The 16,356-nt window shown below is 30.1% G+C and overlaps 1 protein-coding gene across 1 annotated transcript in view; it reads right to left on the bottom strand.

Moving 5' to 3' along the window:
- LOC115889452 (nose resistant to fluoxetine protein 6-like) overlaps positions 1–15,246 on the bottom strand; it is an 84,666-nt gene extending 69,420 nt beyond the window's left edge. Inside the window, exon 1 of the mRNA XM_030909434.1 lies at positions 14,717–15,246. Within this exon, the coding sequence (XP_030765294.1) occupies positions 14,717–15,008 (292 nt within the window). The 5' untranslated portion in view covers positions 15,009–15,246. The remainder of the gene's footprint in view (positions 1–14,716) is intronic.
- Positions 15,247–16,356: the final 1,110 nt, after the last annotated feature.

Genomic DNA, 16,356 nt, shown 5'->3' with positions numbered 1-16,356 from the left:
TTATAAATTTAATAATGCAAGTAACCAGTTTATTACACTAGAACAGTTACAAATAAAAATTATCAAGAATTTATGACAATCAAAGGATTATTATTGGAACAGTGAATTGTAGCCTATGTCGCAAAAGCTCTATTTTTATCAAATTTGTGGTATACCGGCTGACAACATATACACACTTCAGTGTTTTAATATGGTGATATATGTTTTATACAGACTTGGATTTTTTATTTCATTATTTAAAATTATGACCTCCCAAATACATATGCGAGAGGTAGCCGACGCGCGACGCTCTGTACAGAGTATGGCACTGTAAGAAGAAGAAATACAATGATGTATCAAACTTATTCAGAAAATGTTTATGCATGTTTATTACACACAAACAGAATGGATGTTCAAAATTCTACGCCAAACTTTCTAAAATATAAAATAATTTTTCTTCGTTCTTTTTTTAAACGGAACACTCTGTATATTATTATTTCAATAGATGGAGAATTAAAAAATAAAAATTTGTTGTATTTAGAGTAGTATTTCAAAATTTTTAACGGTTTCGCAGATATTTGCAGTTTTCGAGGCAGTTTTATATTTCATATGGCATTTTCCACAGTAAATTTGTATGAAAGCCACTCAATGATTATTCTCTCGTGTTTTACCGTTGAAAGAGCCATATGAAATAATACTGCGTGTATCTGCGAAACCATTAAAAAAATTTGAATGCTTTAAATACAAAAAATGTTTATTTTTTTAACTGTCCATCTAATAAACAAATAATATACAGAGTGTACCATTTAAAAAGAAACAAGAAACATTATTTTATATTTTAGAAAGTTTGGCGTAGAATTTGGAACACCCAGTATAATTTAAGGTTACGATATTTATACAGTAGTATAAGGTAGTATAGTCTTTTGAACATATATTCTAATAGTGCTATGAACAAGTTGGGGGAAATGGTATTGCCTTGTCGTCGTACTCCTCTTTTAATACGGAATTTATTTGTGTTTTCTTGTAGCGATACAGAGGCTGTTACATGGTCATATATATGTTTTAAAAGGTTAGTATAACAGGTGTCTATATACGACATTCGGCTAGGGCCTTGAATAATTTGTGTTGATCGATAGAGTCGAATGCCTTTTCGTAGTCGACAACTATTAAAATGAGGGGTTTATTATACACAACACATTTTTCTACTAGGGCCTTCAGTACCAACTGAGTGGTCATTTGTACCGAAGTTCGATCTAAATCCAGCCTGTTCTTTTGGTTGACATTGTTCTAGTTTTAGGGACAGACGATCCGTGAATAATTTGTACGTGTGTACTAGGCCGATAGTTAGTAAGGTTTGTTTTGTCCCTTTTTTATGTAATAGGATTATAGTGGCATTATCCCATTCTGATGATGGTCTTCCTTCGACAAGACATTTCTTGAATAATATTTTCCTTTAGAACCTCTTCTCCCCCTTCTTTAATGGCTTTAATAGCTATATTGTCGTCACCGGGAGACCAATTGTTTTTCATAAAGTTTAATGCCGCCGATATTTCATCTAAATTAATATCTGGGATTTCTTCTAAGCCTTGATTCATCACAGTTGGTATGGTACTATACGAGTTTCTAGGGTTTGGGTTAACTGCTGGTAGAAATTTTCTGTAGCACGCAGGATATCTACTCTATTTGATGCTATCTGTCCTTCTGAATACTAATTCATAATTTGCAAAACGCCGCGCCAGGAGGACAGATAACAGTCCAGAAAGTACTGGACATTAATTTCGAGTCTCGATTCTTTGATGACTCAAAAGAACCGGGATTTTCCGGTTCTAAACCCTAGTTGGTACTAAGGTCGGTACAATATAGAGAGCCTGGTACGACTTCAATAACCGCTTTTCTAAATCCTACTATATTCAAGGCTTACGAAAAACTTATATTTCTGTTAAATAAGATGTTGAAAAGATCAAACTAAATATTCGCATAATCACAACTATGTACCCAGTCCAAAAAATTCAAAGCAACAATAATTTTTTTTTTCCTTGAACTCCACTCTAATTTATATCAAATATTTAATTTTTAGTACACCTTACTTTGTTTATTAGAATATAAAAAAAACAATAAGCAGGGGAATAGAAAAGAGCATTACATACACAAGTTCAAAGTCGCTTAAAAGCGCAAACGAATGGCGACTGCAACGTTTGCACAAGAGAGTAACCGTTTTAGTGGTATTTTCTTGGCCGGTTACGACGACCCTGAAATGGGAAAAGTATAAAAACACAACATTATGGTTAAACGCCCCGTGAATAAACAAATCAAAACGCACTTACGTTATGTCGCTTATAAAACACCGGTATTTTTTATAGACATATAAATTACTTTCGGTTAAGAGTGCTTATTTATTTAATCATCAATATGAGTCATAATTCATGGATATTGAATTGTAGCCTATGTTGCAAAAGCTCTATTTTTATCAAATTTGTGGTATACCGGCTGACAACATATACACACTTCAGTGTTTTAATATGGTGATATATGTTTTATACAGACTTGGATTTTTTATTTCATTATTTAAAATTATGACCTCCCAAATACATATGCGAGAGGTAGCCGACGCGCGACGCTCTGCACAGAGTATGGCACTGTAAGAAGAAGAAATACAATGATGTATCAAACTTATTCAGAAAATGTTTATGCATGTTTATTACACACAAACAAAATGGATGTTCAAAATTCTACGCGAAACTTTCTAAAATATAAAATAATTTTTCTTCGTTCTTTTTTTAAATGGAACACTCTGTATATTATTATTTCAATAGATGGAGAATTAAAAAATGAAAGTTTGTTGTATTTAGAGTAGTATTTCAAAATTTTTAACGGTTTCGCAGATATTTGCAGTTTTCGAGGCAGTTTTACATTTCATATAGCATTTTCCACAGTAAATTTTTATGAAAGCCACTCAATGATTATTCTCTCGTGTTTTACCGTTGAAAGAGCCATATGAAATAATACTGCGTGTATCTGCGAAACCATTAAAAAAATTTGAATGCTTTAAATACAAAAAATGTTTATTTTTTAACTGTCCATCTAATAAACAAATAATATACAGAGTGTACCATTTAAAAAGAAACAAGAAACATTATTTTATAATTTAGAAAGTTTGGCGTAGAATTTCGAACACCCAGTATAATTTAAGATTACGATATTTATACAGTAGTATAAGGTAGTATAGCCCATCTAAAGTAAATAACTAATATGGATTGCACTTCAGGACAGTTCTTGTATTTGTAATAATTCTTTTAAGGAAGGTTGAAAAAAATATATTTTTTATTTATTAATATCTCTGAAATTATCGAAATATATTTCGATAATTATTTCTCATATCTTAGGATTATGTAAAGTGATCTAAAAGGAAGCCAAAAATGCAATAATATACGGGATATTCCATTTTAAAAAAATCATCCCGATCCACTCACACATTTTTGATATAGAAGTTAAAATATTTTCTTGAAATACATCCCCGTACATACTTTATGATTGCACTTAAACAAAATTCTCAAGCTTTTTTTTATTTTAGTGGCTACAGATGCCCGACGCACTATTGCCGGACCCTCTATTTTGATTTTTAACCGACCATACGAATAGGTATGGTAGGCTATTAAGATCGGCAAAAAAAAGTTTTTTTTAATTTCACTCAAAATGAGTTATTTGGGTCATAAATGACCTAAATACAAAATATTTTCATGGTATCTGTCCGTCTGTCTGTCTGTAACACGATAACTCCAAAACCGCTAAACCGATTTTAACCAAATTTGACACAAAAATACTGTGGCACCCGAGAATCTGGCCATTAGATTTTGGTGGGTGTGAGGGGTTGGTAAAGGGGTATGGCAGGGGGTTAAAAATTTAAAAAAATCGGAACTCCAAAATTACAGTAGTTAGCGAAACGCGGTTTTCAATTTAAGATTAGGAATAATATTTGCAACAAAATTTGTAGTAACATCAAAATCAGTCAAAGTCGCAGTTTTTGAGATAAAAAAATTGGAAAATCCATTTACTTTGAAACTAAAAGAACTGCCTACCAACTTTTTATTAACATATTTTAGTATGGGCGGCTATACGTGTATCCCGGCGCCATTTTTTTTTGTTACAGTGATGATATTCCCAGACATTTTAATGTTTCTAATACATATGTATAAACCATTTCGTTTAGCAGCAGGTCTACATTGTGACAAGAATCTGTATCATGCAGCTTAATTCACTCATACTACTTGTGATGTAATTTATCTACTAATTTACCAGAAACTGACTTAAATCGATCGATCGGCAGTCGGGGCAACCTTCAAAATAGAATTGCGCGCGAAAAAGTGACAGTCATTTATGGCGAATGATTTTGTTCCAGTTTCCCGATAAAAAATTATTAGTTTAATATGTAAATGTAACGTAAGCTTTACTTTCAATGTTAATGCTGTGAGAAAATTGCTAGTATTGGGACACAAAGTAGGAAAAAAGTTGTTTAATGATTGTAGCGACAAGAGCAGTAAACCAGTATCGATAATGATAATAACAAATAAAATGACAAAGTTTACTTACATTTTTATATAAATCAAACAAAGATATTATAGTTATTTATGTATCAAGTGAATTATAAGGATGTTAATTAACTAGGACAAGTTTTGTGTCCCGAGGGCCTATGGTCCGTGGGCTCATAAGCTCATATTAATTCAGTAAGAAATAAAGTATCAATAAATGTTATATTTATTATACAGGGTGGTCCGAATTGTATTTCGGCAACTTCGGCAGCATATTCTGCAGATAAAAATAAGTAAAAAAGTTCGTATAATTGTATGTCCTAAAATGCTTACTTTCGAAGATACAGGATGTAAAAGTTTTATTTTTATTTCGATTTTTTCCAAATAATTTATGAAGAAACGTCGATATTTGGATGAAAATTGGCATCTGGAAGTTTCTTGACATGGGAAATTTGATTTTGATATCAATATGACTCCTATTTATAGAGGGCACCACCTACTAATTTTTTAACTGGTCTGAATTTGAAATAAAAATTGCTAGAGTAATATAATTCTTTAGATATTTGGAATCGAAATTATCATTACATGCCATCGTTGACATAAATTAAACATGTTGACTAAATAGTTATTAGACTGAAATAATAAATTTTTTAATGTTTCTGTGCCAAAAATTCAACAGAAATTGTTTTATTATAATTTTTTCGAAGAAAAATTTATAATTAATTAAAAGAAAATAAAAAGCTCCCGAGAAAGCTCCCAAATTTCTCATTTCAGTCAAAGTACTATTTACTCAAAAATGTTTATTTTTTTTATCAATAATGACATATGTATCCATTCTAACCATGTAGCATTTCCATTCTAAATATCTTGAGAACAGTTGCTAGAACCAATTTTTACTAAGAGACATTTTTACGTAAAAAATTACGAAAATGTATATATTTGCACTCAGTAGTTTCACGCAGGTACGGACGAAAAGTTATTACTCACATGTAGGTGGTGTTCCTTACAAGTAAGGGTCATATTGATAAACTAAGGGCTGGCAAAGGTTAGTCTTGGGTTGAGATTTCCGTATGTAAGAAGAGTACAATGCGTTTATAATGTACTGAACAAGGAGGGAACAGCAAACACGTTGCCAAACGTATAAAATAAACCGAGAAACTATGCACATTGCTAAGTCGCAGTCGACCGGTTGACCCAATCAGTGCCTCTGTCAGTACCTTAAAGTTCTAGGGAAAGATGTACATCATGTGTTATCAGCTTCACGATTTAATTACGTCTCGTGATACTTTATTTGTCTATTTATTAACGAGTCGTTGTAATTTTCCCTATAGCTTGAAAATTTCTAAGTGCAAGTTAGAAACACTTGCATTTTTGGTAAAAATAAGTGGAATTGGTGTTCGACAGTGGTCGCGCTATTAGAACTCTGAATTCAAAAATCCATATCTTGAAATCTATTAGAAATAATTGATTGTAGTTTTTCAAAAACTTTCTTCGCAGACAGTATGCAAAAATCTTTATTCTTTATAAATAAAAAAGTTACACTAGATTGCTGAAAACTGCTATGCACTAAAAGTAAATGGATGGGTTGTTTAAATTTTAGAATGGAAAAAACAACCTTATCGAATTTTTCTTATGTAAACATATTGTAAATGATCAAAATAAAAAAAGCTTCAATATCTAAAGTGGTTCTTATGGCGTGTTATGTGTAAAAAAGTTGATTTTTTAAATTATCGCGATTACTGAGGTTTTCTCGTTATAAAAAAACACCCTAACGATATACTTATAATTCCATTTCAGATGCTCAGAAACATATCTAATGATTTTATCTATATATAGTTACCTTTTCGACAAAAAGTCTACTTTTTAGGCCTACTTACAGGTACTTTGCTTGATAGGGAAAGGCGTACCGGCAACAACGCAACAGCACACCGTCGCATTTCTCTCACTCCGACTTAATAAGATCCCTATGCGATTTACTTCCACACGTGTAAATACCGACCCAAAAGTAACAGTTGCCAGCACGGTATAAATAAAATTTCTCATGTCAAAAAACACAAATTTTTCATGTCAAAAAAACACCCTGACCAATTTTTATCCAAATATAGACTATAGTTCAGAAATTATTTGGAAAAAAACGAAATAAAAATTAAACTTCTACAACCTGTATCTCCGAAACGAAGAATTTTAGGACGTATATTTATAAGAACTTTTTTACTTATTTTTATCTGTAGAGTATGTTGCCGAAATTTCCGGAATAACAATTTGGACCACACTGGGCACACTGTATAGGATAATTTAATGATTTCTAGATGTCAGTAACCGACTCTTTATAGTAAGGGCACAAGTATAAGGCCATTTAAAAAATTATCAAATTAATTCTTAAAAAAATATTTATTTTCTTTTATTATTTTTATTACTAGGAAACCTACTTACCGCTGTTTTCAATCGTATAACCTTCTTTTAAAACAATTTTAAAATATTTTTATTCTTATGATAGTCATCATCATTCTAGATTTTGTTTAATATCTTAATATATAGATAATTAATAGAAACCAGAACCATAAAACGGTTCTAGTTGATATTCATATTAATAAAATATATGTATATAGGTTATTGTAGAACATCTTTACAAATAAATCCCGCAAATTTTGCGATATTTTTGGGTTTTAACACTAATACATATTAAAATTCTTTGGCTAAATTTGTAGAAAAATAAATATTTTAGTATAACGGATTCATTAGTCATTCTTATAAATTAGTTGAAAGCAAGAAATTAAATTTATGGTATAATGTATTTTTATTTCATTTTTAAACAGAATTATCTGTATTTTCAATATGATATTTTTCAATGTTAATAGCACCATATGGCAATTAGCTACTGGCTAATTCTATATAAATGTTAAACATTTTTCTAATTTTGGTTACAAGCATATTAAGTACTTCTGTTGGAACATGGCTTACACATGGATCTCACTTCAAATCACACAAATTCACACAAATCAAGAAAAAGTATCGTTTGTAATATTCTTTAGTAGTAGTAATTTTTGACTAAAATCATCACAGTTTTGATTAACTTTGTATATATCATGCGGTATAGTGTATTTTTGTATACTGACACTTTGTATATTGACACTTTACTTTAAAGATTAAAAATTTGGTAGATACTTTATAATTTTGGAAATATTTTGAATATGTAAAACATTCTAAAAATGGTCATATTTCTAAAATCGCTGGATATAGGATATGACATTATGGTTCTTTTGGAATAGGAAAAAATTAGGAAAAAATAGGAAATTAGTTGCAAATCCACTGAGGTAAAAAAATATATAATTGCATTCCATGTGATAATTGTGTATAACGTTAGCTTGAAAAATTATTTGAATCAGCCTGTATTGCATGCATATTTAATAAAAAATGTTAGAACACAAATATTAAACACGAAACGTGCCTTTTAAAAATACTGGGTTACCCGCTGTATCTAGAATTCCACTAAAACTACAACTTACACATGAAATTCCTATGAAATACACAAAAAGAAATACCTATATACACACAGGGTGGTCCGAACTGTATTCCGGAAACTTCGGCAAGATATTCTGCAGATAAAAATAAGTAAAAAGTTCGTATAAAGGTATGTCCTAAAATGCTTAGTTTCGGAGATACAGGGTGTGGAAGATTTATAAAGTAACGTCAATATTTGGATGAAAATTGGTGTCTGGGGGTTTTGTGGCACGATAAATTTGATTTTGATGTCAAAATTTCTCCTATTTGTAGAGGGCGCCACCTACATGTGTTGAAACTGTTTTGAGGAGTAATAACTTTTCGTCCGTACCTGTATAAAACTACTGACTGAAAAAATATACATTTCCATGACTTTCTACGTAAAAAATGTCTCTTGGTAAACTATGAGCACCGTTCTCAAGATATTATTGACAAAAATAAGCACACTAAGACATTATTCACAAAAATAAGCACACGTTGAGTATATACCTAGGTTAGTTATTTGACTGAAATAATAAATTTTTATTTTTTTAAATTAATCATAAATTTTTCTGCGAAAAAATGATGATTAAACAGTTTCTGTTGAACTTTTGACACAAACAGTTTCAAATTTATCATTTCAGTCTAATAACTATTTAGTCGACATATTTAATTTATGTCAATGATGACAATTATTGATAATTTTGATTCCAAATATCTCGAGAACCATTACTCATAGCGATATTTACCAAGAGATATTTTTTATGTAAAAAAAGTCGTAAATGTAGATTTTTTTACTCAGCAGTTTTATACAGGTATGGACGAAAAGTTATTACTCTTCAAACTAGTTATAAAATATGTAGGTGGCGCCCTCTACAAGTAGGAGTCATATTGACATGAAAATCAAATTTCTCATGTCAAAAAACTCCCAATTTTCAATCAAATATTGACGTTACTTGATAAATTATTTGGAAAAAAATCGAAATAAAAATTAAACTTCTACACCCTCTATCTCCGAAACTAAGCATTTTAGGACATACATTTATAAGAACTTTTTTACTTATTTTAATCTGAGGAACATACTGCCGAAGTTTCCGGAATACAATTCGGACCACCCTGTATAATAGAAATGTATACGATATAGCTTTATTTATTTTAAAACAAACGATTTTCTAAATGTTTTGAATGTTTTCTTTCCAGTTAATAAAATAATTTAATAAAGAAGTAATTAGTAATTCTAAAACACTCAGCGCCCGTATACCGATAATCTATATTCTTTCATCTACCAGATTATCCTTTAAAACAATAAACAGAAGCTTTAAATAATTAATTAGCATTAATACGCAATTATTTCTATTTAACTATTCTATTCATAAACTCACTTATATGAATATTCCATCCTCATTATCAGAGCACTTAATTACTCATTTAATGCAGGTAAGATTCATCGTTTGCTAACTTTAATAGTGTATGGTTTTTCTAAAATTACAAACATCTATTAATATTAATACAATCAACGGCTAAGTAAGTACTAATTAATTAGTTTAAATCAAACCATCATAAACTTCTAACAATTAGCAAACTTTATAGTAAATAGTAAAAATATAAACTTATAAATATAAATAGATAATTTTATGGCATCGATTAAGTCTATCATTATATTTACGAACTACCAATAATTAGGTTTACTAACAACTCATAGACAGAAACTGTTTTTTTTTATTTATGTATATCACGAAATTATGGTTCTAATATTGCTTAAGGTGTTTAACCTCCAATTAACAAATTTTGTTATATAAATTAGACGTAAAATTATTAAACATTACATTACTAATTATCAAATGGATATAAATAAATCAATGTTATTTTAGATCTTATTAATAACAAAAAAAATAAAAAATGCTTTTTTTGGCTATCTAATTAATTGTAGTATTAATAGGGGTATTTTAAACAGAAAAAATATGATAATTTTCAATAAAAAATTATAGCAGTGAGTAAAATATATACCAGGTGATGCATCGTCGTTGGAAACATATAGGAAATCCCATGCAAATTTTGAACTGTCTAAATACTGACTCCCCTATTAATTTTACAGCTAAGTTGTGAATAAGGTTTTTAAAGTTCTGTCTATGCTGAATACACATGCCAAATTTGAATAATTTTGTCAAGCCAATTTTAAGTAATTTAAGAAAAACTGCATCTATTTTAAATTAAGACTGGACAGGTAACAACGCAAAACCAGTCAAATGTCAACATACCTTAAGTTGTGAACCTATGATTTTATCATTGTCAAATGTAATTTATTGTATATATTATATATATATTATTATTGTATATATAACAAACTGTGTTGTGCTGTTTACACTACTTCGTTGTAGTACCTACGTTTAGTGTTCCCGAAATATATTTTTGTAATTTAATGGTTTGAATGAGGCAAAAACTTAACGTTTAGAAAATACAATTTGACATTAACAAAATCACTATCGCTACTTGCCATCCGTCGAGCTCTTGATTCGACGGACCATCCGCGCGCGTATTTGCAATATGAATAAAATCTTAACTTGAAGTATATGCTTAAGCCCTATACTCACCATGCGCCGATGCGGTTCGTCAATGCGTCGAATGTCTGTTTTTGGGCGAACATCAAAAGACACAATAGACAAATTTCCAAACGAACTCACGAATCGCAACGACGATCCGCATCGACGCATCGCATCGACACATTGATGGACGCATGACGAATAGTAAACGCATCAAATCGACGCATCGGCGTATAGTGAAAATGAGCGTTAAATGAGACATAAGTCTGTGGTACGGGGCTTTACACACTTGCTTCAGAAATATTACGCAAAAATAATCAATTATATACAGGGTGTCCCAGGCTGAGCGTGCATTAGAAGTTTCTAAAGAACCACAATATCTAGATCAGAGATTTTTTGCACATCATTGTTTTACAACGAGATCTATCGATTAATAGTATTTTCAATATGGCGGCACTTCCGGAAATACCGGAAGTTGACACCAACTTTCTTATATTAAATGGGTGCCCTCATTTTTTATCACATACTTAAATTCTCTGTAAAATTTTACAGAGAATTTTTGATATCAAACACTCTATACCTAACATTAACCGTTTTTGAGAAAAAAATTTTTTTAAATTTTTGGACGAAAAAAACTGCCTGTCAAAAATATGTGTATACTCTACACGTCAGATTTAGTGATTACCACAGCCACTGTACCATAAAGAGAAGACATGTAGCTATCTATTTCAAAAATTAAATTGTTTGAATGTCATATAATAATGGCTGCAGCTGTCATGGAATTGAGAGATTAAAAAACTATCATAAATAATTTTTTTCAAATGGCAACCCAATATTTTAATTTCACTAGTGAAAAGGCTTTTCAATTCGTTACTTTTTAACTATACATGTTCCTATACCTAAAATAAATCGTTTTTAAGTTATTTAAAATTTAGTTTTAAAGCGTATATTTTTCTTAATTTTAACAAGTAGCCTATGACTTTAAACGTCAAGTGATGTAAAACAATAGATCTGGCCATGTCGTATTGTGACACTTTCAAAAAGCAATATGTTATAGATCATCATTTGCAAGCCGACTTTGCGTTGTTTTTTTTTCAGGGTTGATACAGTACATTATTCATATAATTAATATCAACTATTAGATATCACTAAAGGGCGAAAATACGAGATATATTTTTATAAATACACTTTTTAAACTTTCAAGCAACAGTATTTACTATATAGGAAATTCAAATAATTTGTTTTCTGACAGATGGAAATAAATTGTCTGATTTTTTGACATTTAATGTCAAAGGAAGCTAGATAAAATCAAGAAAAATATACGTTTTCAAACTAAATCTGAAATAACTTAAAAACGATTTATTTTTGGTATAGGAACATGTATATGGTTGAAAAGTAACGAAATGAAAAACCTTTTCATTAGTGAAATAAAAAAGTGGGTTTCCATTAAAAAAAAAATATTTATGATAACTTTTTAATCGCTCAATTCCATGACATCTACCGCCATTATTATATGATATTTGAACAATTTAATTTTTGAAATAGATAGCCACGTGTCTTCTCTTTATGTCACAGTGGCTGTGGTAATCACTAAATTTGACTTTTAGGCTATACAAATTTTTTTGACAGATAGTTTTTTTTCTCAAAAACGGTTAATGTTAGATATAGAGTGTTTAACATCAATATTCATAGAATTTTACAGAGAATGTAAGTATGTAATAAAAAATAGGGGCGGCTATTTAAAATATGAAAGTTGTAGTCAACTTCCGGTATTTCCGGAAGTGCCACCATATTGAAAATGTTTTTAATCGATAGATCTCGTTGTAAAACAATGATGTGCAAAAAAATCTCCGACCTAGATATTGTGGTTCTCTAGAAACTTCTAATGCACGATCAACCTGGGACACCCTGTATACTTATTATATTACAAACAAAATGTCCTCAATTTTAGTATATTTTGTTTAAAAACGTATGTTAACAGTAATAAATTTAAAGTTCTTTTACATATTAAAAATTTCAGAGTATTATTAATTATTAATACAAACAAGTAACTATTCACACTTGCTTGAGAGATATTACACAATAATAGGGAGATTTATTAATTATTCTCAATTTTGGCTATCCTTCAACAAATTTAAAAAATTTAGTTTATTTTATGTGTAGTGGTTTTTCCGCAATTGATTTATTGAAAGTTTATTTTTGACATAATTTAGAAACAATTTTAAGTGATATTTTTTAATTGTTTTTTAATGTCATTTCCGGGTGAACTTTTTTTTGTAAAATATTCACTTACCCATTACTAAGTTAAACCGGAAGTGGATGAAATTTGCTTATTTTAAGTAAGTAAGTGGAATCCCTTTTTAATTTTATAATGTTTGTATTTTGCACGAAATGACGAAATTTTTTTATACCGGGTGCGTCTCAAAAGTAGCTCACCCCTATAACTTTTTTATTTATTCAGATAAAAAACGAGATTTGGTATGTTAGTAAAGGGAAAAACAACTTTCGTTGCACTTGTGGAAACTAAAACAACTTTCGTTGCACGTCATCAATGCGTCGTCTTATGGAGTTTGCTGGTGGTCGTATTATGATGTGCAGCGAAAGTTATTTATTCCTTATTCCTATGTCAATCATTCCTTGTTATTGTCATTATTGGGGAAAGTAATTTCCCCAATAATGACAATAATAAGGAATGATTGACACATTCAATTGTTTTTGGTCACATCCTGTTTCACCGGAAATTACTACAACTTTTGATTTTTAAATGACACCCTCTGTATTTTTTTACTTCATTCCATAGAAATGACACTTGGAATAGAATGACATGTTATATGTCAACATTTGACATTTTCGTACTTGTTTTATTTGAAATTGTAACATGCGGTTCATAACGACAATTTGACTCGAAATACCAAGTGTGTGGTACCAAACTATTCTTAAAAAAATGTTTTTTTCCAAATATGCTAATGAGCCATCCTTCTTCCATTTGAAAAAATTGAGATATGATTAAAAATACGGTTTGGGCATCTTTTAACCCGCCAGAACAAGACACGAAAAATATTAGACGATCAAATCTATTTTTCCAAGGATCGTTGATTTAAAATTAGTGTTTTTAACATAGCCATGGCGCGCTAGACTGAAATTAATTTAGATTAATTATTAAAATACGATTTTTTAAGCAAAAATTTTACAATTGACATATGATATGTCATTCTATTCAGAATGCGATTTTCTATGGAATAAAGTTAAAATATACCGAGGGTGCCATTTAAAAATCAAAAGTTGTAGTCATTTCCGGTGAAAAAAAGGAAGTGACCAAAAATAGTTTATTGAATACGTCAATCAATACTAATTTACATCATGTACTAACATACTAAATCTCGTTTTTATATCTAAAAAAATAAAAATGTTATAGGGCTGAGCCACTTTTGGGACGCCCCCGGTATGGGTTTAGTAAGTAAGTATAAGTAAGCGATATATTCGAAAAGGAGTAATTTTTACTCCAACAAAGACTTTGTCGTAAATATTTTGTCATGAAGATCTCAAAATACAAATCCGGGATGTTTCCCTCTCAATTAATTCCCTGATTTTTTCAAATTTTACTGATTTTACTAAGTATTTATTTTTGTCCAAGAGATATTCCTGATTGTTATATTTTAATTTACATCCTGCCATAAATTATAAAAACCTATATTTTTTTAATGATATAAAAGTCTCAATAATATTTGAAAGTTTGCAATAACATTTGAAAATATACAGGGTGAGTCTTAAATAAGTGCAAATATTTTAAGGTATCAGCCCTTCTCAAATAAAAGAAACATATTTTCTTTTTACCGTTTTTCAAATAAGTCTAAAATAACCGAGTTATTTTGCTTTGAAAATTTCAACATTTTTTTTTGCTTAAATTTTGAGAACCACTAGATCTTTTCTGGATTATATTTCTTGTAAATTTAATCTACTACCTATGTTGTAATATTATCAAAGTATCTTGTATTTTAACTTAAAATTTTAAAAAATTGCAAAAATTCTTTTAAACAATTCCGAATTTAACAAAAAAATACGGAAAAAACTCATAGTCATGTTTCTATATAAAGTCGAGATATATTACCCCCTAAAAATATATGCACTTATTTAAGACCCACCCTGTATAGTAATTGATGATTTTTTTATTAATTTATTCCTACTATTTACCTTCATCAATACATTTTGTCACATTTCTTAAACATTGCCTTCCTCGTTCCTCCTCACTCAAAACACTAGTTTCCAGTTCAACTTTCAGTTCGGAATCGGTCGCCAGAGAAAAGTTTCGGAAAATTTCAGGGAAATTCTCGATTTCCACCACGTTACCGTTGTTTAACGCGCTCGAAAATATCGCCTCGAATTTAATAGCGTTCTCACTGTATATCGCTGATTTTTCCGCACATTTTATATTGGTGACCACGATATACAAAATGGCAAAAAACGGGAAATTTAACAAATTCATTTTTGACGGAGTTGTGTTATAATAATATCAAAACGGTATTAAGAAACAGCATTCTTTTTCGCAAAGAAATTGAAGAAAATTGAGAAAATTCTTGGAGCGCGATCATCGACTTTTATCAAGTTAATTCCGAACTTTTAACGGTTAAACTGTCGATTCGTTGGTTGATTCGGCGGGTATCGCTCTAGGTTCTAAATCGCGCGTTAATCGAAGTGGGTGTGTGGTGTCTTGGTTGGATTTAGTGCGTTAGCTTTGCTGGGTACAAGAAGTAGTGGGGTGGTGACTTATTCAAACTAAATATTTACACTAATGGATATAACATGAATATATAATTATAGACAAGTACCTACTCAAATAAAACAGTAAGTTCTAACATGAATTATTATACGAACATTATTGTGCTGGGTTAATTGGCATAAAATTAAAGGGAAAAAAGAATAAAAAAAGAAAAATTACATTTGTTTTTCGAAATCTCGTCTAAAGGTATAATCGTGAATTAAATTTTTTGAATAAAAAATGCAAATTTTAATAATTAATACACTGTCTGTCGTGCGTACTGCGTTTTCAAAAAAAGTACCTATCTGCGGAATTATTTCAGACTGCTCAGTAGCCACAAGAGAGTCCCTTTTCAAACTTTGACTTGCATGTCATTTAATGACAGTAAAAGAAGCACCCTCTTGGTTTCTTTCGCTAAAATTAAGAAATCCAATATCATCGTTGTTGATAAAGATATAAAAAAATTACCGGGTGCGTCTCAAAAGTGGCTCACTCCTATAACTTTTTTATTTTTTCAGTTACAAAAACGAGATTTGGTATGTTAGTATATGACATAAATTAGGATTGATTGACGTGTTCAGTTGTTTTCGGTCACTTCCTGTTTCACAGGAAATTACTACAACTTTTGATTTTTAAATAGCACAATGGCACCCTCAGTATTTTTTTACTTTATTTGATAGAAAATGACACTCTGAATAGAATGACATATCATATATATCAACTTTTGATATTTTCGCATATGGTTTATTTGAAATTATAACATGCGGTTCATAATGAAAGTTTGACTCAAAATACCAAGTGTATAGTATCAAATTATTTATAAAAAATGCTTTTTCCAGATATGCTAATGAGCCACCCTCGATCCATTTGAAAAAATTGAGATATGATTTGGACATCTTTTAACTGGTCAGGATAAGACACTAAAAACGATAGACGATCAAATCTATTTTTTCATGGCTCATTGATTAAAAATTAGTGCTTTTAACATAGCCATGGCACTCGAGATTGAAATTTAAAATACGATTTTTCACTAAGCGAGAATGTCAAAATATGATATGTCATTCTATTCAGAATG

Source organism: Sitophilus oryzae, unplaced genomic scaffold (genome assembly GCF_002938485.1).
Source record: "Sitophilus oryzae breed Bouriz unplaced genomic scaffold, Soryzae_2.0 scaffold_815_pilon_pilon, whole genome shotgun sequence".
Classification (NCBI taxonomy): Eukaryota; Metazoa; Arthropoda; class Insecta; order Coleoptera; family Curculionidae; genus Sitophilus; species Sitophilus oryzae.
Note: the sequence above shows the minus strand (reverse complement) of the source record. Positions and strands in the feature narration are given on the sequence as shown.